This window comes from Eriocheir sinensis, chromosome 63 (assembly GCF_024679095.1).
Source record: "Eriocheir sinensis breed Jianghai 21 chromosome 63, ASM2467909v1, whole genome shotgun sequence".
NCBI classification, from domain to species: Eukaryota; Metazoa; Arthropoda; class Malacostraca; order Decapoda; family Varunidae; genus Eriocheir; species Eriocheir sinensis.
Genome location: NC_066571.1, coordinates 7,163,622 through 7,186,244, shown reverse-complemented (window position 1 = coordinate 7,186,244; position 22,623 = coordinate 7,163,622). Strand labels below are relative to the sequence as shown.

Sequence of the window (22,623 nt, the reverse complement as noted above, 5' to 3'; positions counted from 1 at the left end):
GTGTCTTCACCATAACCAAGGCTGCAGAATTCTAGGATGAGGTCTTTTGTAATGTTTATGCAATAGTAAAGGTCTTCAAATGTTCATGCTACAGCAGAGGTCATAGGTGATAAGATTAACCTAAGTGGAGGGACTGAAGAGGTACAGGTGTAATAAATAATGTAGTGTAAACAGTTTTGTACAGTACATGAGATGGATCCTTAGTATTATACTGAATGTTCAACTTTTATATGACCTACAGGAAGCTTCCATTTATGGTGCAGAAACGAAATTCATACAAGTCTGTGTCAAAATATTTTCTTGATAGTCAAGTGTATATCAAAATAGATGGTACTGAAGTGATTCCAAGTTTTTGAAATATGGAAACTGTATTATGGACATTTACTCTGGACGAGGATTAATGTTATGTGAAAAGGTGTGAAAACACGTTGACTGGAGCTCAAAAAATTTATTTGACAGTCTGGGATGATGGAATGCACAATGGTGGTTAAGTATGTTTAGATACAGATCACTAAGAATGCAAGGTGCAGTTACTGTTGGAGTAAGATTCCACATGTTAAAAAAGGTGTTTGATAAGTGAGGGAGCTATGAATGTAGCTGATGGGCTTGGCCATGTCAGAGCCAAGCTGATGATAATTCATGATCTCAAAGTACACTTATCTCTGCAGTAGAATGCAGGATAGGCTATTATAGCTGTCACTAAACTAATATTGCCAAAAAAGGCTGTGTAAGATGTTGAATGTTAAGTTCTGTGTGGATCGAGTAAACTACTAATCATAGAATGACCTAGGATGCTAACTCTGTGTCGCTGGAGGGCCAAGAATGCCAGAAGAGTCCAGAGGTGAAGCAGGACAAAACTACTGCCCTCAGGAGGCTCCTGGCTGGCCTCTCAGCCGTACAATGCTCAATACACACGATCCCCTCACAGGCCCACCGCCCAAGGAACATCAATGCTCATTTTCCTGCTCAATATTCACTCTGTGTTCCAATGATCTGTGGTAGTTTTTAACGTGTGCTGCTACTGTGTTACTTTAATTTATTCTACTACGTAGTCTTAAGTTGACTTGTGTCGTCCACGGACCAGTCGTTGAGGAAACCCGATGCTCACTCCAAGTTGCTTTCTCTTGATTTTTTGCTCAATTCTCAATTTTTTGTAATTTTTTAGATAATTTTCCTAGTGTTTAGTGTTCCATTGGGCACCAGAGCCAGCCACTTGCTCTGGTGCTCCCAAGCCATCCATGTTGTAACTCTTAAGGACTTTACGTATTTATATGTATTGGTAAGAACGAACGAAAATAAAGTCACTTTTATAAATATGTACCACTGCTGTATTATTTTTCATTTGCTTCACTTCAGAAAACTTCTTCATTTTGTAGTGCTTTATGGATGTGAATTTTCTTTGAAAAAATGAATTTCTTAGATTGTCTGTCTATCTGTCTATCTGTCTGTCCCTTATCTTTACTGAGTCATGAATTTCATCCTCTGCCTCCTTGTGAACTGTATGTTTGTTGTTCTTGTATGATGTGTGATTGTTTGATTGACAGTTGTTTGTTGCAGGGGTGAACCTTCCCGGTGTGAGTAAGCAACACACTACAGCACAGGTAGCAAGACTACTGTTGCAAGGCTAATGGCATGATACGGTTCCAGGACCTCCAGGTGAAGAGTGGTGGTTCAGGTGCAGCAGATCTGTCAAGGTAAGTGACCAGCTACATTTTTTTTAATCTGATGCCAGTAGTGTCAGACGACATCAGTTCTCATAACAAAACATTTCCAGGCCACAGAGAAGATTAATTGGGTTCTCGTGAGTGTTTTGAACATTCATGGTGCAAAAACATTAACACACTATCACTAGACTCATGAAACTACCCATGCCAATACCCTTCACCTCTACAAAAACCTTATCAAATGTGGGTGTGTAGCCCCAGAATGTTTGAGAATATGGGCCTGAGGCTTTGGGAGCCAGATAATTATGTAGACTATAGACTCGATAAGTTAGAATGCCCCCTGTAATGTCTCCCTCCCCTGTTGTTTGGTTTATTTAAATGTGTTCTTAGAGTGTTTGGTGATGCTGCCTTTGGTTTATTTGCTTTTCTGTCACACGGTAAGTTCTGAATTAGTCTTTTCTGGATTTGTTTTTTTCATTATTCCACAGCATAAAAAGAAGCCACTTGAAGATTAGAATCTATGTCCTCATGCACTGTGATCAACCACGCCATATACTCATGCTGAGTGAGGCCATAACATCGTGGGCCAATCTAATCCACTGTTGATTTCTTGATGTGACTTTGTTTTTCACTACACTAACAATGTATGGGAAATTTTCCAAGATATGAATGTCCTCGCCGCACGCATGAACAGACAACTTTTTCATCCAGTAAGCCTCGATACACCTATACTTCGGCCTTGGCCCAGCAGACCTTAAGTCCGATAGGTTTCCCTCCTCTTGCAGTGCCTTTAGACCCACCACCAGAACCTGTTGGCTACTTTTCACTATGCTACCCAACTCACTAAAAGAAGAATTGAGCAGTATCTTGACTCTCATCCCTGTCACTAGATCAGTGGGTGCGTTACCGTCCCTGATAACCCCGGGTGTTCATGTTTTTACGTAATGCGAAGCGATCAACGAGGCAGCGGAAATGAAAACTAAAATTGAATACAAGAGGAAAGAAAATGAGGATGTGAGAATTAAACTATATACAAGAATAGGATGTGAGAATTAAACTATATACAAGAATAGGATGTGAGAATTAAACTATATACAAGAATAGGATGTGAGAATTAAACTATATACAAGAATAGGATGTGAGAATTAAACTAAATACAAGAATACAAGGATGTGAGAATTAAACTAAACACAAGAATTTGATTGACGGCTGAACGCGGATCTACTGAAGGACATTGTGTGTGTGATATACTTGTCCCTTTAACGTGTGCAGGGGAACAAAGATCACAACAAAATCGTGCCTGGCAACTCTATTCATGCTTGTTCGTGCAGGTGATGCGAAGTGACCACTGACCAATAATTTGTGTGAACCGTTTATCAAAATCTGAATACAACAGGAAATGTGGCTGAACGCGGGTGCATGTCTTTGAGTGTATAATCCAGCTTGACGGACCCAGTTATCGTTATATTTGTACGTAGTGCGAACTGACGAGTTGTAAAGAATTAAACTAAATACAAGAATTTGATTGACGGCTGAACGCGGACCTACTGAAGGCTTTGTGTGTAGGATATTTTTTTTTTTTTTTTTTTTTTTTTTTACAGCAGAGGAGACAGTGCAAGGGCGTAATAAAAAAGAAAACAATAATGAAAAAAAAAAAAGCCCGCTAATTTCTGCTCCTGAATAGAGTGGTCCCTTTAACGTGTGCAGGACGGGAGATGTGTGGGAAGCAGGCAGCGGGGAGGTTGACTAGAGGTAAACGGGTAAAGATGGGAGCTTACGCTATAGCTGCGCGTGGCGGCGGTGCTCATCTCCGGTTCACAACGAGAACAAAAAAACGGAAATAGATAACTCGAGTGCGTGTAACCAAAAAAAGGCGTTATAAAGAAAACAAACAAATCACCACCACCACCACCACCACCAACAACAACAACAACACAACAATAGGCTTAATACTCTAAAAGTAAACACTGAAGAAGCCCATTAGACATGACCTCACTAAATACAGTGCACGCCCCCACACAAGAACTCCGACCTTTTGATCTCATATATTATTTAATGGTGCATCCCTGGGGTAATTAACGTTACTCGCCCTCGCACCAGAGCCCACGGGGTTAGCCTACTCATTACTAATTGTTTTACCTGTGAAGCCGGAGGTGGGGATGACGGAGTAGCGAGACGCCTCTGGAAATGAATTAGAAGATGAAGAGATCTGAATTACCAGGAAAAGCAGATTGGGGGGATATATTTCATCAGTTGTTTAGTCCTCGGTTGTCTCTGATAAAACAAGAGGCGGAGGTTAAATGACGGAGTAGCGGGACACCACAAACTAGCCTAAATTAGAATTAACCCGGTAGCTGCGGGGATCATGTTTCTTAAAGTCCCCTCTAAGCGAGAAAAATGAGAAAAAATCATCACTCACGTAAACCATTTCATAATATATATCAACACATATGTCATTAGTTTATGCATCATCTCTTTTTGGGGGGGGTTATATCATGGCGAAAATTTGGCCCCCATCGCTGGTACACGGTAAAGCCACAAATTTGGCCCGTCGCTGCTACCGGGTTAAACAATATCTCTGAATTTATATTAAAAGAGTATTGGGGGCACATTTTACATCTATTGTTTTGCATTGGGTTGTCTTTAAGCGAAACAAAAGATCAAGAATAGAGAAGCGATGTGGCGTGGGCGCGAGACAGCTTCTTTAGGCCTATCTGTCTTTGTTAGGACTAAAGCACTAAATGGCAGACCTGTGTAGGGGGTCGTAGGGTAACAGGCGTCCAATAAGCCCCGAAATGTGAGAATATGGTCCAGAATTGTAACAAGGGGGAGGTGACGTTGACGCGGGTCGAGGGAGGAAGGTACTGGTGAGCTCAGGGTTGCCGATCTGATTTAGCTGATCGTACCAAATCGGGGCAGCAAAACGTACCAAATCCGTATATATATATATATATATATATATATATATATATATATATATATATATATATATATATATATATATATATATATATATATATATATATATATATATATATATATATATATATATATATATATATATATATATATATATATATATATATATATATATATATATATATATATATATATATATATATATATATATATATATATATATATATATATATATATATATATATATATATATATATATATATATATATATATATATATATATATATATATATATATATATATATATATATATATATATATATATATATATATATATATATATATATATATATATATATATATATATATATATATAATAAGATAACTGGTTGGCTTTATTCAAACCGCATCTTACGTCTCAAGAGTCTTCCTCTCCTGCCCAATACTTGTAAAGTCGTACCAACAACCCTGGACCGTGAGCTCCCCTTTCTCGAGTTCGTTTCACCAGGTTTTTATTTTTTTGTATTTATTCTCTCTCTCTCTCTCTCTCTCTCTCTCTCTCTCTCTCTCTCTCTCTCTCTCTCTCTCTCTCTCTCTCTCAATTCTACACTATTACGGGGATTCAGTTTCTCTCTTGAAATATATCTGTAAAACTCCCAAGGCCGTCCATCAGGTGCTCCCGTGGGTAAATTAACAAATCAAGGGATAAATTAACCTGCCACTCAGCTGCGCCGGTCAGGGCCAAGGTTATTTAGCCCTCCTGAAGGTTACCCGTCCCTACAGTGCAAGAGATACAGCGTGTGGGTAGTAAAGGGTTGGGGATAGGATGCGTGATATCTGAAGTAGGGAGACTGAACCTGTGAAACTTAAGAATGATGAAAAAAACAAGAATGAAAAAAAAAAATCCACAAATACGGAAAAAAACTAATTATGGAAATGCGTAAAACCTGAAATTAAAAGAAAATGATCTTGCAAGACTTAAAAACGAAGGAATTATAAATGATGAAGGAATATAAATTCGTGGCCACCTGGAAGCAAGGAATATATATGGCATGGAAGAATTTAAAACTGAGTGGACTTGAAAATAAGGGAAATTAAAATGATAAAAGGAAAAAACAATCAAACGTGCGCATTCAAGTTTGAAGGGAAACATTAAAAATAAAAGAATACAATATGAAACAAGTGTAAATGAAGAGAGATAAACTGTAACCATAATTCGTGTTCACTTAAAAATAAGGTTAAAAGAAAAAACAAAAAACAAAAGCGAACAGGGAGAATAATTATAAACCATTGTGCAATTACCTGAGATTTTTTTTGGTAATTAATGTTGTCTACACCTGACGCGTGACTCATATAATTCTCATATATTTCCGTGGCGGCTGTTAGCAGGTGTGAAATGATTCATTAGCGCGTAAATTGACTTGTAAGTAAAAATGATATTACACTGTTGATTATGTTGCATTACGGAAGAGAGAGAGAGAGAGAGAGAGAGAGAGAGAGAGAGAGAGAGAGAGAGAGAGAGAGAGAGAGAGAGAGAGAGAGAGAGAGAGAGAGAGAGAGAGAGAGAGAGAGAGAGAGAGAAAGTTTTCGTGTATATACCGATTTATTTGTACTAACGTGTTTATTTTGCTTTCTTAACTTTACGTGTGTATTTTTTTATGTGTATGTGTGTGTGTGTGTGTGTGTGTGTGTTACGTCAACGGAAGACAAGGCAAGGGGGGGGGTGCGGAAAGCCGTTGGACTGGGAAAGAGATAAAGGAAGAATGATGCATCCTCTTGTTCGGGGTGATGTGGGCGGCTGCCAGGCGGTGGGGCGAGGAGGGGAGGGAGGCAAGGGCGGGGATGGCTGGGAGGGAGCGAATGGTGTGGGGCGAAGGATGACAATGTGAAGTGTGGGCGAAGTGACAAGGTCGTGGGTTGATGGATCATATGGAGAGAAGGATCAAGGAAAGGAAGGAAGAGAGAGAGAGAGAGAGAGAGAGAGAGAGAGAGAGAAGAGAGACAGGAGATATGGAGAGAAGGAATGGATGATCAATGGAGGAAAGGAAGGAAGTGAGGGAGATTGAAGAGTGAGGAAGGAGATATGGAGGGAAGGGAAGAAAGGAAGGAAGGAAGGGAGGAAGGGAGATTGAAGAGGGAGAGGAAGGAGTAGACGTATAGAGAGGAAGAGGAATGGAAGGCTGCCGGAGAGAAAATAGAAGAGCGAGGAAGAGGGAAAAAGAGAGAGAGATGAAGGGTTGGAGGGAAGGTAAATTGGAGAATGTGAATTGTGGAGAGAGAAAATGGATAGTTGAGGAAGAGAGGGAGATGAGGGTTGGGAAGATAAATGAAAAGGGAGATGAATTTACTTGAGGGAAGCTGTATCGGAAAAGAGGGTAGGAAGAAATATAGATAGGCTAGAAGATAGATAGATGTAGATAGACTTGTAGGGAGGAAGACTGCAATAAAAAGATTGATTGGATGAGGCAAAACGACTGAGAAAAGGAGAATACGAGGAAATAAAATAAAGGAGAGACGTGTGAAAAGACAGTTTGAAAAGAGGGTAGGAAGAAATATAGATAGGCTAGAAGATAGATAGATGTAGATAGACTTGTAGGGAGGAAGACTGCAATACAAAGGTTGATTGGATGAGGCAAAACGACTGAGAAAAGGAGAATACGAGGAAATAAAATATAGGAGAGACATGTGAAAAGACAGTTTGAAGAGATTGATTAGATAATGAGGGGAAGAGGGCGAGAAGGGTAAGAGATAAAGAAAAAAAAAAGATTAGGAGAGACAGATGACAATGAAAACAGGAAAATAAAGGAGACAGTAAATATATATGCGGGAAAGGATATATGGGAAAGAAAATACAGACAACATGCGTGGGGATAGAAGGATAAAGAATTGATGAAGATAATAGATGAAGAGAAACAGGAGACAGATGACAATAGAAAGAAGGAAAATAAAGAAGGAAACGGCAAATTTATATATGGGGAAGGAGAGAACGGGAACACGTGAAAGGAAGGAACGATAAATAATTGGTTAAGAAAAGGTGGATTAGGAGAGACAGATGATAATGGGAGGAAGGATATAATGTAATAGAAGGGTGTGAAGGGGGACTTGAGGCGCGGGAAAAACGTAGAGGAGGTGTTATGTTGATGGTGCTCTTGAAAGGGAAAAGTCTCCTCATTTGTATTCAGGGTCATATTCTCTCTCTCTCTCTCTCTCTCTCTCTCTCTCTCTCTCTCTCTCTCTCTCTCTCTCTCTCTCTGTATCCATGTTTGTCCTCGCCCCACTTTTGTTCCTTCGTCCTCCATACGTCAGTCACCGGGCGTGTATCATTAATTTTTCGTCTCCTTCCTGCTTTGTTATTATGGTGTATTCCGGCCTTGGTGTCACGGAACGTATCAGCTGGTAATGGAAATGAAGGGACGTTGTGAGGGATGGTTGTGTGTGGGGTGGGGTGGGGGAGGTAAGGGGAGTGGGTGGGGATTGATGCGGGGGAAGGGGGGAAGATGAGAGATGTGGGATGGCACCGTTGGTCTTTGAGTTCTTTTCAGACTTGTGATTTTTTTTTTCCTTTGTGTCCTCGAACGTCTCTTTGTGTCCCCGACCGATAAGTCACCTGTTTCCTTACCTGTCCCAAGACTCCCTTTGTTATGAGCAGGCCCTTAACGCGGTCGGGGAAGTACCCTTAAGGTCGCTCATTGGTGGTCTGTCCATAGAAGTAATGGCGTGGGCGGATTCTTTTTGGTAATTTACTTTCCATACCGTTATTTTGCTTCCCTGGGACAGGTTACTTCGTCTCATGCCCCTTACTTACCTTTGACCTCATCTCGTTGCGTTATTTGCATTGTGAGAATGTTCTGCTGTCTGTGTGATGCACGCGATAAGATGTGGGAAAACGTGCCTCCTGCGAGTATTGTTACACTTTACCCGGTAAAATATCCAGCTAAAAACGAAGGTGGAGGGAGCGGCGGGGCCTAAGAAGATAAGCCAAAGCAACTACTTGCAGCTGTATATATTGAGGCCGCCGCTTTGTCCTCCGTCTCGTCCTGCGCCTCCGTCTTCACGATGCTGCTGCTCAGCTTCGCCCTCCTCGCCCTGGTGACGCGCTCCCTCGGTGGGTAATGTAGCGGCCTTGAGTGGCCTGGACAAATAGACGGAGTCACCGTCAATAGCCGTGCAATGACATGTAATACCATTGTGCCGTGTGGCTCGCTTCGCTCTGAACTGTCTTGTTGGTTTCCGGCAGCGTACAACCCCGACGACTTCATCCACTCGCTGGGGGCGACCTACTGGGGCTTCTGGGGCCAGACCGAGGCGTGTCCTGAGGGGTCCTTCGCGAGGGCCTTCGAGCTTAGGGTAAGGGAGGCCCACAGACAGGCTCTAGTGAGTCTAGTCCTTGGCCAGAGCCTAAAGGTGCCGTGAGGCTTGTCCGGTCCCTCCTGTTCTGGCAAAGACCAAGATGGCAAGAGAAGATGGCGCCACTATAAACACTTGCCTGCGCCATGACGGGCCGGAGCCGAACACCATCCAGGCCCCTCAAGCAAGCCTACCGGCGCTATAGGCGTAGACGTAAAAAAAAAAAAACGATGCTCCTTATCCGGCCTCTGCCCCGAGGACGCGGACCAGGCGTGGCCACGTGTACACACGCGGCGTCGCCTGCACCGTGATGCTGCCTCCATGCTGTCAGTTGTGTGTTGGGAGAGTGGAAAGGTCACGTTCAGATCATAGTTTAGTTTGGTTTAACAAATAGCCTCCTGCACCTCTCAAGCTATGACAGGCCTTGGCTGAAAAGGTGTCTGGCCGGAATTTATTTTCCTGAGTCCCTCCCTGTTGGCCGCTGACCTCCCCCGCCCACCCCATCGCCAGTAGGAGATTGGCTTATCCGGTTTATCTTCAGCGGCCGCCCCGTCAAAATGTTTTCTTTGGACCGAGTCTTCATAGCATCATCTTTCCCAGTCTTCCCTTCCATCTCTTTCTCTTCCCTTTCCCATTGTTTCTTCTTTCCCCGCTGTAGGTGGAAGGGGAACACTTACTTGACGACAACACGAGCGTGAACGCCATCAGACTGTACTGCTATAACACGACTCTGCATCACACCGGGATCGTCACCTCCTCGACCATGAACCGCGGCAGCTGGACCGGCGTGTACAGCTGCGAAGAGGGGGACTTCCTCGGGGGTTACGACCTCAAGGTAAACACAGACGACCAGCGCACGACTCCCTTGTATTGCGTTCCCTTACTCGTTCGCTTACTTACTCGTTCCTCTTACTCGTCGTCTTCGTGTTCTGTCGCGTCCTTGGTTTCGCTTTTGGAGTTCGCTATGCTGATTGTTCTTCTTCTTCTCCCTAGTTTTTGTTCTTCGGCCTTTTTCGTGGCTTTATCTTTGGCTTCTTCGTCCTCCTCGTCCTCGTTTACTTGTCCTCGTCCTAGTCTTCCTTGTCCTCGTCCTCGCCTCAAGCCTCACCCTCATCGTTGTGATTCTTATCCTCTTCAGCGTTCTTCGCATCTGTGTCGTCGTTGTCCTCTTCCTCCTCCTCCTCCTCCTCCTCCTCCCCCTCCTCCTCCTCCTCCTCCTCCTCTACACTTTTCCTGAATCTTTTTTGTTATCTTTTCAATTTATCGGCGTTCGCTTCCGTGTTATCTTTGTTTTGCCGCCTTGTTTTGAGTGCCTGGCGGTGGGAAAGCGGCGCTGGTGTGGCGAGGTGGTGGCGCTGGGGGTGGGAAACTTCAGGTGCGGTGGAGTGAAGGTATTGGTGTGGAGTAGATGCGTGGTGGTGAAGTGAGCAAATGGATTGTGTGGTGGAGAGGGAACGTGGTGTAATGGTAGTGAGGAGGTGGAAGAGGTGGGAAGTTGGGAGATGGTTCTGGAAGCTTGTGGGGAAGTAGTGGTGGTTGGGTGGAGTGGGGATGGGGTGATGTAGGGAGAAGTGGTCTGACGAGTACTTGATGTGGAGTGCATATGGTGGGGAGATGATGGAGTGGGAGGAGATGATGTGGTGGTGGTGTGGTATTTGGATTCTTTTTAGGAGCAGCGAGTAGCGGGCTTTTTTTTTTATTAATGTTTACTTTTTTTGTGCCCTTGAACTGTCTCCTTTGCTGTAAAAAAAAAAAAAAAAAATTGTGTGGTGAAAGGGAGGTGACAGGTGGTGTAATGATACAGATTCACACGACGTTATCTCGCGGACCAACACACAGCTGCACACTACAAACAACCACGATAAACAGGTTGGAGGTAAAATAACGAAGTACTGTTGATGTAAAAGCACATTCACCTGTACGACTATTTGATGTGGCCTTCTCCTCTTCCCCTCCCTCTTCTCTTCTTCCTCACACAACTCCTCTATGGTCAGCCTTCCCCTCTTCCCCGTCCCTCCCCACTCACCTCCCCCTCCCTGCCTGCCCCCTCAGAGCCAGCCTGAACAGGGAGCCCTTGGAGACAACACCGCCGCCAACGCGCTCCGCATGTACTGTAAGTCCCAGGGTGAGGACGTTTACATGGAGTCCCCTGGCACCAAGTGGGGGGATTGGTTGGGGCCGTCCTTCTGCAGGACTAAAATGGCGGTGTGCGGCCTCATGACCCTGGTGGAGGATGACCAGGGCGGGCTATCGGACGACACGGCGCTCAACGACGTCCGCTTTCTGTGCTGCGACTTGCCCGAGTGAGGCGCCGACTGTTTGGGGTACAGAACGATGCACAAGGATATAAGGAGACCACAAGAGACCACTCGGCCCGCACGTGGCAGCACTTGAGACCTGTGCTAGTAATCTGCCATCCGCCTTCCCTGCCACAAATGTATCTAACTGTCATTCATAAGTCAATCTTAATTGTATTGGCAACATATTCAGGTCCGTAATTAGTCCCACTCATCCACTGCGGTAATTTGTTCCGTTGATCCGGTATGCTCTGTAAACCAGTTCTTGCCTGTCTCTCTACTGAGCCCGAATGGTTGTTTGCTTTAGTCTTGTAACCAATAAACTGAAGTTCTTTTACTTTTTGCGCCTGAGACTTGTTTTAGTGAAATATAAATATTGGTTTGTCTGTCTGTATCTGTTTTCGCTTTTTGTGCCCAAGTTTTGTGTTGGCGAAATAGCTCTCGATTCGTTTGCAAATCTATCTATCGCATCTCCTCCGTCCCGGACAAGGAGAAGGCCAAGGAAATTGAGAATGGGAGAAGGAGGTATGAAGATGAAACGTTAAGGTGGAGGTGAATAAAAAAATAAAGGGTGAGGAAGAGAAAGGGAAAGAAATGAGGGTAAAGATGAAACATAAAAAGGGAGAAGAATTTAGATAAGGAAAGATCTACGTATAAGAAAGGAGGAAAATAACACTTGAAGGGATGTAAGGGTGAAGGGGGAGGGGGGAGGGTTGAAGAAGAAAGGTTACATATAAAAAAAAATGTAATGAGAGGCAAATGACTATGGGAGGAAGACTATGGAGTATAATAAGGGTCTGGATGGAGGTCAGTGAGAGGGATATGCTTGGTGCTACAACGACGGGACATCAGCGGCTGGACGTCTGATTGCATTGTCATGGAGGGATGAGTCGCCCCATTTGTATTCCTGGGCCATAATGTGTTGCTCTCGCTCTCTCTCTCTTTCTCTCTCTTATCTGTCACCGTATCTCATTTTTTCCTGGTCTGAATGTCACCCTTGCGTCGCCATGGTGTAGGGGTCACCACAATATATAGGTACGTGTCCCCCATTACCCGCGCTGAAAGGAGGGGCTGGACGTGAGGAGATAAGCCGAGGCGTGGGGGCGACTGTATGGTATATAGAGGCTGCCGTTTTGTCCTCTGTCACGTCCTCCGCCTCTTCCTCTCACGATGCTGCTGCTCAGCTTTGCCCTACTTGTCCTGGCGACGCGCTCCCTCGGTGGGTAATGTAGCGGCCTCGAGCGACGTGGACGAAACAGACTTGTGATACCGCCAAGAGCCGTGTTATAATGCCTGGACCTTTGTGTCGCGTGTCTCGCCTCGCTCTGAACTCTTGTCTTGTTGGTTCCCTGCAGCGTACGACCCCGACGACTTCATCCACTCGCTGGGGGCGACCTTCTGGGGGTTCTGGGGCCAGACCGAGGCGTGTCCCGAGGGGTCCTTCGCCTGGTCCTTTGAACTCAGGGTGAGGGAGGCCTACGGACAGGCTCCAGTTCTTGTCCAGAGCCTCAGATGCCGTAACGCTCGTCCAAGTCTCTCCTGCCGCCCATAGCGGTGGACGGTCCCGACCCGTTAGTGTCGCGGGCGAATTTTGTTTTAAGTGGATGCTGTGATGTGTGACTTGCCTGGCCGGTGTTGCCCCCCGGTGCTACTCTTGACGAAAGCCGCTGAAGTAAGAGTTGATTGAAGATATGAATAGCATGTAGGTAATCTTCCGCCACTCGGCGATGGTTGAAATTGTCAGCGTCTTGCGGTGGGACTTGAACCCGGGTCCTCAGGATCATCACGTCCGTGCGTTGACCACTCGGCCACCGCCTTCCCTCGTGGACCTCTACTCCAGAGACGCAAACCATGCGTGGCCTCGTGTAAACACGTGGCATCGCTCCTGTACGTGGCAGTATTGTAGCGTTTGAACATCTGGTGGCTTGGTAGTGTTGGCGGCTGACCGATAAACAAAACATATTTTGTTTGCAAAGCGCTGACGCTGATTGTTAGTAGAGGGGAGATTGGTTAGTGCGCGGGCGTGGTTACCCTGAGTCCAGGGTTGGAACCCTGGTGCTACAAACTGACGATTTTCAGCCATTGCTAAGTTGTCGAAGTTTACTCACATGGTCCCCAGATGACCACCAAAGTACTCACACTTTAGCGACTTGCGCCAAGAGAAGGATCGGCGGGCAGCACGGCCTGGCCAAGATGTGACAGGGCAGCCACTAGGAAGAAATCAACCTTCCCGCGTCTCTAACGGGCAGGCCGGCCACCACACCCCGCCAAGAAACCTTACGGGAGCGCCAGGGACTGTTCAGACTCAAACACAAATTTATGTGTGTGTGTATATATATATATATATATATATATATATATATATATATATATATATATATATATATATATATATGTTTAGATATAGAGAGAGAGAGAGAGAGAGATATCTATAGAGATATATAGAGAGATATAGAGATAGATAGATAGAGACAAATAGATATAGATAAATAGATATATATATATATATATATATATATATATATATATATATATATATATATATATATATATATATATATCTTTATTTATTTATTTATTTATTTATATTTATATAGATAGATAGATAGATATACAGACATACAATAGATAGATATAGAGAGATTGAGCCTATACCTCCCCCTTCCCTCTCCTCCCCCTCACACTCCCGCACTCTCCTAACCCCGGTGGCCGCGCTGTAGGTTGAGCCTGAACAGTTTCTGGACGACGACACGAGCGTGAACGCCATCAAGCTGAACTGCTACAACACGACGGGGGCCTTCACGGGGTCCGTCACCTCCTCCTCCATGAACCGCGGCAGCTGGAGCGGCGAGTACCAATGCCCTGAGGGGGACTTCCTCTCGGGCTACGACCTCAAGGTAAACACAAACGATCAGCGTAGGGCAAGGACGCAGCCGAGGCGGAGGGAGAGATAGGAGTGGGTGTCGAGGCGAGGTGGGAAGGGGAAAAGAAAGTAAAATTATAAAGTATAGTGTTGTGCGAGGAGGAAGGATTGTGCTAGAGTGGGCAAGCTTCTCCAAAGGCCACTCAGTTTGTTCCTCTGCACACTGTTCATATGCGCTCCCTCTCTTCCCGACTCCCTTGTATTCCCAGCCCCTATCAGTCCATTTCCTTCTCGTCCTCATTGTTATCTTCATCCTCCTCATTTTCGTTTTTTGTTCTCGTTCTCGTCCTTCTCGTTTACGTCTTTGTCCTCGCGTTTTTCATCCTCTTCGTCTTCGTCTTCGTCTTTTTCTTCGTTGTCTCCGTCTCAGTTTTTTCTTTGTCTTCGATTTCGTGTCTTTTTTTTTCCGTCTATTTTTCGTCCTCGTCTTCGTCCTCTTGGGTGTTGTGTCGTGTGAGGATGGTGGTGTGGGAGGGAGGTGGTGTGGTGGGTGCGCAGGAAGTGGTGGTGTGGTGTGGCGTGGGGATGTGACGCAGGAGGCAGATGACAGGTGACATTGAGGATAGAGATTCACACGATGTTATCTCGCGTTATCAGCTACTGTGGCGCCCCGACCTTGTAAACACAGAGGTGACCTTGCCGTTGTCTCATCCACTCCGTCATAAATCCACTCCTCACTCACGTAATTGACTGCTCTTTCGGCCACCTCTTCGGATTCTTTAAAGGAGCAGCGAGTAGCGGGCTTTTTTTTATTGTTTCCTTTTTTTTGTGCCCTTGTGCTGTCTCCTTTGCTGTAAAAACAAAACAAAAACTCCTTTACTACCCCACTCACTTTTCTCTCCCCCACTCCATCTATCCCCAGTCGATCACAAGCCCACTCGCCTCCCCATTCCTCTCCCTCTCCCTTGGGTGTTGTGAATTCCCTACCCCTCCGTTATCACAAGCTCGTTCACTTCTCTCCCCCACTCCGTTCATCCCCACTCCGTCACAAGCCAACTCACCTCCCCATTCCCCTTCACCTCCCCCACCTTGTCTGCAATCTTGGGTGGTGTGCCTTCCCCACCTTTCCCACTCCGTTATCACAAGCCCCCTCACCCCTCTTTCCCCACTCCGCTTCATCCCCACTCGGTCCTCCCAAGCCCACTTCCCTCCCCTCTTTGTGTTGTTATCTTCCCCACCTTTCCCACTCCGTCACAGTCCCATTCCTGTTGTTATCTTCCCCACCTTTCCCACTCCGTCACAGTCCCATTCCTGTTGTTATCTTCCCCACCTTTCCCACTCCGTCACAGTCCCATTCCTGTTGTTATCTTCCCCACCTTTCCCACTCCGTCACAGTCCCATTCCTGTTGTTATCTTCCCCACCTTTCCCACTCCGTCACAGTCCCACTCCTGTTGTTATCTTCCCCACCTTTCCCACTCCGTCACAGTCCCACTCCTGTTGTTATCTTCCCCACCTTTCCCACTCCGTCACAGTCCCACTCCTGTTGTTATCTTCCCCACCTTTCCCACTCCGTCACATTTCAACTTATTTCACCTTCGCACGTTCGTCGCCTAATTGCTATGCCTCTTTTCCCCTTCCCACTCCGCCTCGACTGCAGTCCCTTCCCTCCCTCCGCCCCGGCTGTGTCCATGCTGCTGTGCCTCCTCCTACTTCTCACCAGATCGAAGGCCGTTCAGTTTCCTCCTCCGCACACTGTTTTTATGGTCTCCCCCCCCCCCGCCCCGCGCCACTCTCCCTACTCTAATATAAACCATTAATGTATTAGGTTTGTGAGCCATGAGACCCCCTCCCCTCCTTCCCGCCCCCCTCGCCACTCGCCTTTCCTCCCCACTCACCTCCCCCTCCATGCGTGCCTTCAGAGCCAGCCTGACGAGGGAGCCCTGGGAGACAACACCGCCGCCAACGCGCTCCGCATGTACTGTAAGTCCCAGGGGCAGGACACTTTCCTCGAGTCCCCCGGCACCAAGTGGGGGGCGTGGCTGGGGCCGTCCTTCTGCAGGATGGACAAGGTAGTGTGCGGCCTCATGACCCTGGTGGAGGAGGACCAGGGCACCTTCTCGGACGACACGGCGCTCAACGACGTCCGCTTTCTGTGCTGCGACTTACCCGTGTGAGGCGCCGACCGTTTGGGGTATACAAGGATGCACAAGGAAGGAGACTGCAAAAGACCACTCGGCCCGCACGTGTCAGCTCTCGAGACCCAGCTATTCACCATCCGCCCTCAGAAGCCAGGAATCGCATTTAATCTTATTCGCATGCAGGTGGCTAAGTTGTTCCATTGATCCACTCGGCATTTGATCAAGCTCCTCTCTGCCTCCTTAATGAGCCTGAATGATTGGTTCCTCTCGTCTTGTATAACCTCTTAGTGCCCGAGTTGTACGTTTACGAAATATATACATTGACTTGTGCGACTGTCTTTCTGTTTCCGTTTCCTGCACCGAAGCTTTACGTTAGCGAAATAGGAGTGTTTACTTGTCTCTATGTGTTCCTTCCTTCCTCTCCCTTCCTTTTCTTCTGCTCCTCCTCTGGGCAGCGTTTCCTGTGACCTTTCATTCCTCCCTTCCTCTTCCCTTTTTTCCTACTCCCTTGGGCAGCGTCTCTTGTATCCTTGCCCTTCTTCCTCCCCTTCCTCCTTTTTCTCCTCTAGGCATCGTCTCGTGTCCTTTCCTTTCTCCCTTCCTCCTCCCCTTCCTCTTTCTCATCCTCCGGGCGGCGTCTCTCGTGTAATTTCCTTCCTCCTATTTCTCCTCTGGACACCGACGGGTAAAAGTCTTGGTTTGTCTGTATCCTTGTCATCCATCCTCTTTCCCTTCTTCATCCTTCTTCCCCTTCCTCATTCCCCTTTCTCTTCTTCATCCCTCTTCCCTTTCCTCATTCCCCTTCCTCTTCTTTATCCTCCTCTTTCTTCATCTCCCTTTCTCTTCTTCAACCCCCATCCCTTCCTCATTCCCCTTCCTCTTCTTTATCCTCCTCTTTCTTCATCTCCCTTTCTCTTCTTCAACCCCCATCCCTTTCCTCATTCCCCTTCCTCTTCTTTATCCTCCTCTTTCTTCATCTCCCTTTCTCTTCTTCAACCTCCTTCCCCTTCCTCATCCCCCTTCCCCTTCTTCATCCTCCCCTGGACCGACGGGGGTGGGGGGAGGGAGGATGGGGTGCGTCACTTAGTCAGAAGGGACGAAAAACGCTCCGCTTCCGTATTTTTTGGAGTGTCCTTAATGACTGTGCGGCGGTGGCTTTCGTCTGTTTCTAAAAATGTTTGGAGCAAGGAATTCCATCAGGTAATCCGTGTGTGATTCTCTTAGTCTTGGCGAGGAAAGGAATTTGATCTTATTTACGACGAGAAAATTCCATCATTAAGTACATGAGAGAGAGAGAGAGAGAGAGAGAGAGAGAGAGAGAGAGAGAGAGAGAGAGAGAGAGAGAATAATAAAAAAAAACACGACCACTCATATTACACAGGAGGAAAAAGATAATGCAGTACAAGCAAAGAAGGAAGAGAAAAATGAAAACAAAAACTAGAAAAAAAAATCATCTGTGACAACTTAATCTACTCTAGTAAGCTTTCAGACCCTCGGAGATAGATAGATAGAAAGATAAACAGACAGACAGACAGAGATAGATGGACACATATTTCTCGAAGGATATAACAGAGAAGACAGACAGACAAGTAAATGGAACAGCGAGTAGCGGGCTTTTTTATTTTATTTATTTATTATTGTTTCCTTTTTTTGTGTGCCCTTGAGCTGTCTCCTTTGTTGTAAAAAAAAAAAAAAAGTATACATCGACTAACCCCCCCTCCCCCCTCCTCCCTCCCCCCACCTTTGTCCACCCAATCCACCAGCTGTCCACCTTAATGGTCACATCCACAAAGAGATAAAGAACACCTGAGGGACGGAATGGAATGCTCAGGTATATTGATGACCACTCCATTTCACCTGTTGTCCACGCGAATGGCAACACGTATATAGAGAGCCAGAGATGATAGCCTTTGTTCCACCTGCGATCCACCTGATTGATCACCTGTACCAAGGCCAATGATATAGTGGAAAGGTGGAGAGGATTTTTTTGTTTTGTTTTCATCTATTTTTTGCTCTCTTTTTATGTCTCCTTTTGCGTCAAGTTTTTGTTTGTTGGTGTTTTTCTTTGTTTCTACGGTACTTTAATCTCTTTCTCTCCTACTTTCTTTCTCTCCTATTTTCTTTCTTTCTTTACCTTCGTTCCTTTCCACCTGTCGTCCACCTTATGACCACCTGTAACGATGCGAAAAATGGTGGAAAAGTGGAATAGATCTTGTGTTCCACCTGCGGTCCACCTCACTGACCACCTGTACTGATGCCAAAGATGGTGGATAGGTGGGTTAGATCTTGTGTTCCACCTGTGATCCACCTCAAAATGATTACCAATGGCTCTTATTGTCTTTATGGCTCATGGTGGAAAGTTGGAATAAATATTGTGCTCCACCTGCAGTCCACCTTCACACCTGTACCAATGCATCCTACTCCGATGGCTAATGGTGGATGGGTGGAATAGGTCTTTTGTTCCACCTGTTGTCCATCTTAACCCCTTGACTGCGGATTTCCTACTAGAAGACCTCACCAAGCTACAGGAATGGAACAAAAAGTGGCTGCTACAATTCAATGAAGAAAAATGTAGTCTTGCACCTTGGGAAACACATGGGAAACACTCCACTATCCACCACAGCGGCAGAGAAAGACCTGGGAGTGTAAGTTACCAGGCTACCAGTGAAAGCAGAATCCGTGCCAATCGCAGCGGACGGGTTAAGAGGATTTTACCTGTATCAATCCCTCCTAATGACTGATGGCAGCATACATACATAGAAAAAGGTGGACTAGATCATGTGTTACCTATGCTGTCGTCCTTAACAGCCATAATACAACATAACAAGAGGAGCCGATCACCTTGACCTATTCCCTCTATTGTTGGGAATGAAATAGCAGAACGCGTATATAAAGATGGAATTTATGACCTGTATTCAACCTGTCATCCACCTTAATGTCAACGCATGTATAAAAGGTGGAGTAGATTACCTGTGGAGCGGTGGAGGGGGAGGGGGCTGTGATAGGACTGATTGTGGTGGCATTGGAGGGTGGATAGGAGTGGACAGTGGAAGGGTTAGTGGAATGTGGTGTGGGTTTTGAGAAGTGTAATGAGAGCCTGGAAAGTAGGTCAGGTGTGTGTGTCTTTTTTTAGCTCAGGTGACGGAAAGGAAAAAAAGAAAGAAAGGCAATTGTAAGATAGAAGCAGAAAAAAGAAAGGAAGGGAAAGACAACGAAAAAAACAACAACCGAGAAAATCAAACAGAAAGGGAAAGTAGGTCAGGTGTGTGTGTCTTTCTTAGTTCAGGTGACGGAAAGGAGAGAAAGAAAAAAGGCAAATTCAAGATGGAAGCAGAAAAGAAAGAAAGGAAGGGAAAGAAAAGGAAAAAAACGAGAAAATAAGATAGAAAGGGAAAGTAGGTCAGCTATGTGTGTCTTTGTTAGCTCAGGTGACGGAAAGGAAAGAAGGAAAAAAAGGCAAATTCAAGATGGAAGGAGAAAAGAAAGAAAGGAAGGGAAAGAAAAGGAAAAAAAACGAGAAAATAAGATAGAAAAGGAAAGTAGGTCGTGTCTTTTTTAGCTCAGGTGACGGAAAGGAAAGAAGGAAAAAAAAAAAAAAAAAAGAGGAAAGGAGAAAAGAAAGAAAGGAAGGGAAAGAAAAGGAAAAAAAAACGAGAAAATAAGATAGAAAAGGAAAGTGGGTTAGCTGTGTGTGTGTCTTTTTTAGTTCAGGTGACGGAAAGGAAAGAAAGAAAAAATGGCAAATTCAAGATGGAAGCAGAAAAGAAAGAAAGGAAGGAAAAGAAAAAGAAAGAAAGAATAAGATAGAAAGGGAAAGTAGGTCAGGTGTGTGTGTGTCTTTCTTAGCTCAGGTGACGGAAAGGAAAGAAGGAAAAAAAGGCAAATTCAAGATGGAAGCAGAAAAGAAAGAAAGGAAGGGAAAGAAAAGGAAAAAAAACGAGAAAATAAGATAGAAAGGGAAAGTAGGTCAGGTGTGTGTGCGTCTTTCTTAGCTCAGGTGACGGAAGGGAAAAAAGAAAAAAAAAGCAAATATAAAATGGAAGTGGAAAAATAAGACAGGAATGAAAAGGAACACAAAGGAAAAGAGAAAAAAAGAGAAAAGAGTTAGCAAGAAAGCTGCCTCTTCGGTCGACTCTTTATTTTCTGGGACTAACCGATCTTGGCATTTACTAGACCAGGGAAATCTCTCTCGTATAAGTCTTGTGTTAAGGTATAAAGAGGAGAAGGAGGAGGATGTTTTAGCGGCTGTAATAGTTAAGTGGCTGCTCCGTATCGTGAGAGGAAGTTGAATTGAGCATCGTGAATGAATGATAATAGATAGACAGATAGATAGAAAGAGACTGTGGGTGTGGGTGTCTGTCTGTCTGTCTGTCTTTGAGTTCTTGCGGCTATAATTAAGAGACTTTTTTTTGTACCGTGACAGGAAGATAAGCAGCGCGTGGTAAACAAGTGAAGATAGATAGACATATAAATAGATAGATAGATAAAAAGAGAGTGTGAGTGTGTGGCTGTCTGTGTGAGAGTTCGTGTCCGGAAGGTTAATTAAGTGGAACATGTGGAGGCGTGGACACTCTTTAATAAGTGGACGTTATATGACAGACAACATAATAACGCTGTGAATTCTATAACGTGCAACACCCGCGGCGCACGCACACACACACACACACACACACACACACACACACACACACACACACACACACTGAGTTCAAAGATTATTTCAGAGCACAAAGTGTATTTATATAATTGGTTTGCCTCTCCTCTCCTCCACCTCACCCTCCACCTCCAGTTCTATATACAGCGACATTCCATGACATAAATTAAAAGTATAATTGGGCACTTAATGATAGTAGGCAGCAATGTGTTTTTCGCTCTCTCTCTTTTATTGATATAGTCGTGGGGAATAAAGAAAATGGGATGATAAGGAAAGAAAGAGAGTGTGGGGGAAATGAACGAGTAAACGGTGGAAGCAGAAAGAAAAAAAGAGAAAGGAGAGAGACAAAAGATGGAAGCAGAGTATGAGTGAGTGTGGAAAGTGAATGATGGAAGCAGAGAGAAAAAAAAAAAAACGAAAGAAGGAAGCAGAGCAAGAGAGAGTGTGGGAAGTGGAAACAGAGAGAAAGAGAGAAAGAAGAGAAATGAGAGATGGAAGGAAAATAAGACCGAACGTGGGAAGTGAATGGTGGAAGGAAAATGAGGGAAAGAAAGAGGAAGAAAGAAGAGGAATGAAAGATGGAAGTAGGGAAAGAGCGAACGTGGGAAATGAATAGTGGAAGCATAAAGAGAAAAAGAAAGAGGAATAAAGAAGAATAAAAGATGGAAGAAGAAAAAAAGCGAACGTGGGAAATGAATAGTGGAAGCATAAAGAGAAAAAGAAAGAGGAATAAAGAATAATAAAAGATGGAAGAAGGAAAAAAGCGAACGTGGGGAGTGAATAGTGGAAGCAAAAAGAGAAAAAGAAAGAGGAATAAAGAAGAGGAATAAAAGATGGAAGAAGGGAAACAAAGAAAGGAGGAAAACAAAACAAAGAAGACTGGAAGCAAAAGAAATGATTTAATAAAGCAGAAAAAAAGGAAAACAAAACAAATAAAAACTGGAAGCGGAGGGAAAGACACAAATAACAAAAAAGATAAATGAAAGGAGAAAGCAAAACAAGAAGAAAACAAAAACAAGGGAAACTAGAAGCAGAAAAAAAGAAATAAAAAGAAAGAAGAGAAAGAGGGTGGGTGGGTGGGTGGAAGGGGAAGGCCAGGCGAGGGGTCGGGGGGTGAGGTGAGATGAGAGATGGTTAGGAGGAGTGGCAGGTATTGTCGTGAGTCCTGATGGAGTGGTGGAAGGGGGGAGGTGGGGGTTGTGATGGGACTGATTGTGTTGGTAATGGAGGTGTCTGATGGAGTGGTGGACAGGAGTGTATAGTGAAAGGGTAAATGGAATGTGGTATGGGTTTTGGGAGGTGTGATAACAGAGAGATAGGAGAACTTAATGTATAGTGGAGTGGGTGGTATGTGGAGGGGTGGAAGTCTAGTGTGAATGAGCAGTGGAGTTGGGTAAAGCAGTATGGGCGAGGTTGATGAGGTTGAAGACTGAAGAGGATGATTGAGTATGAGAACAAAAAATAAAAAGCGAGATTGACGGTTTGTGAAGTAGGATTTAAGGAATTAGTGTATGAGGGAAAGGAGAATAAAAAGTGAGATTGACAGATTCTGAAGTAGTATACCCAGTTTTCTCTACGCGTGCTGAGAGTGGACGGAGGTAAGGGGGTGTGAGGAAGGAAAATGTCTGATGTGGATGAGAGATGGAAGGGCTGGTAGGAAAGTGTAGGGGGTGGTTATAAGGTAGTGTAAGAAGAGGTGGAGCTACAAGGAAACAGTATAGGGTGGAATAGAGGTTGATG

The 22,623-nt window shown here is 44.9% G+C and overlaps 2 protein-coding genes across 2 annotated transcripts; both read left to right on the top strand.

Moving 5' to 3' along the window:
* Window positions 1-8,530: 8,530 nt before the first annotated feature.
* Window positions 8,531-11,613, top strand: LOC126986939 (vitelline membrane outer layer protein 1 homolog). The gene is made up of 4 exons (XM_050843470.1): window positions 8,531-8,688; window positions 8,821-8,930; window positions 9,589-9,765; window positions 10,983-11,613. The coding sequence occupies exons 1-4, from the start codon at window positions 8,640-8,642 to the stop codon at window positions 11,235-11,237; spliced, it is 591 nt and encodes a 196-aa protein (XP_050699427.1). The 5' UTR covers window positions 8,531-8,639; the 3' UTR covers window positions 11,238-11,613.
* Window positions 11,614-12,279: 666 nt separating this feature from the next.
* Window positions 12,280-16,559, top strand: LOC126986940 (vitelline membrane outer layer protein 1-like). The gene is made up of 4 exons (XM_050843471.1): window positions 12,280-12,446; window positions 12,583-12,692; window positions 13,948-14,124; window positions 16,011-16,559. Exons 1-4 carry the CDS (start codon window positions 12,398-12,400, stop codon window positions 16,263-16,265), a joined length of 591 nt encoding a protein of 196 aa, XP_050699428.1. The 5' UTR covers window positions 12,280-12,397; the 3' UTR covers window positions 16,266-16,559.
* Window positions 16,560-22,623: the final 6,064 nt, after the last annotated feature.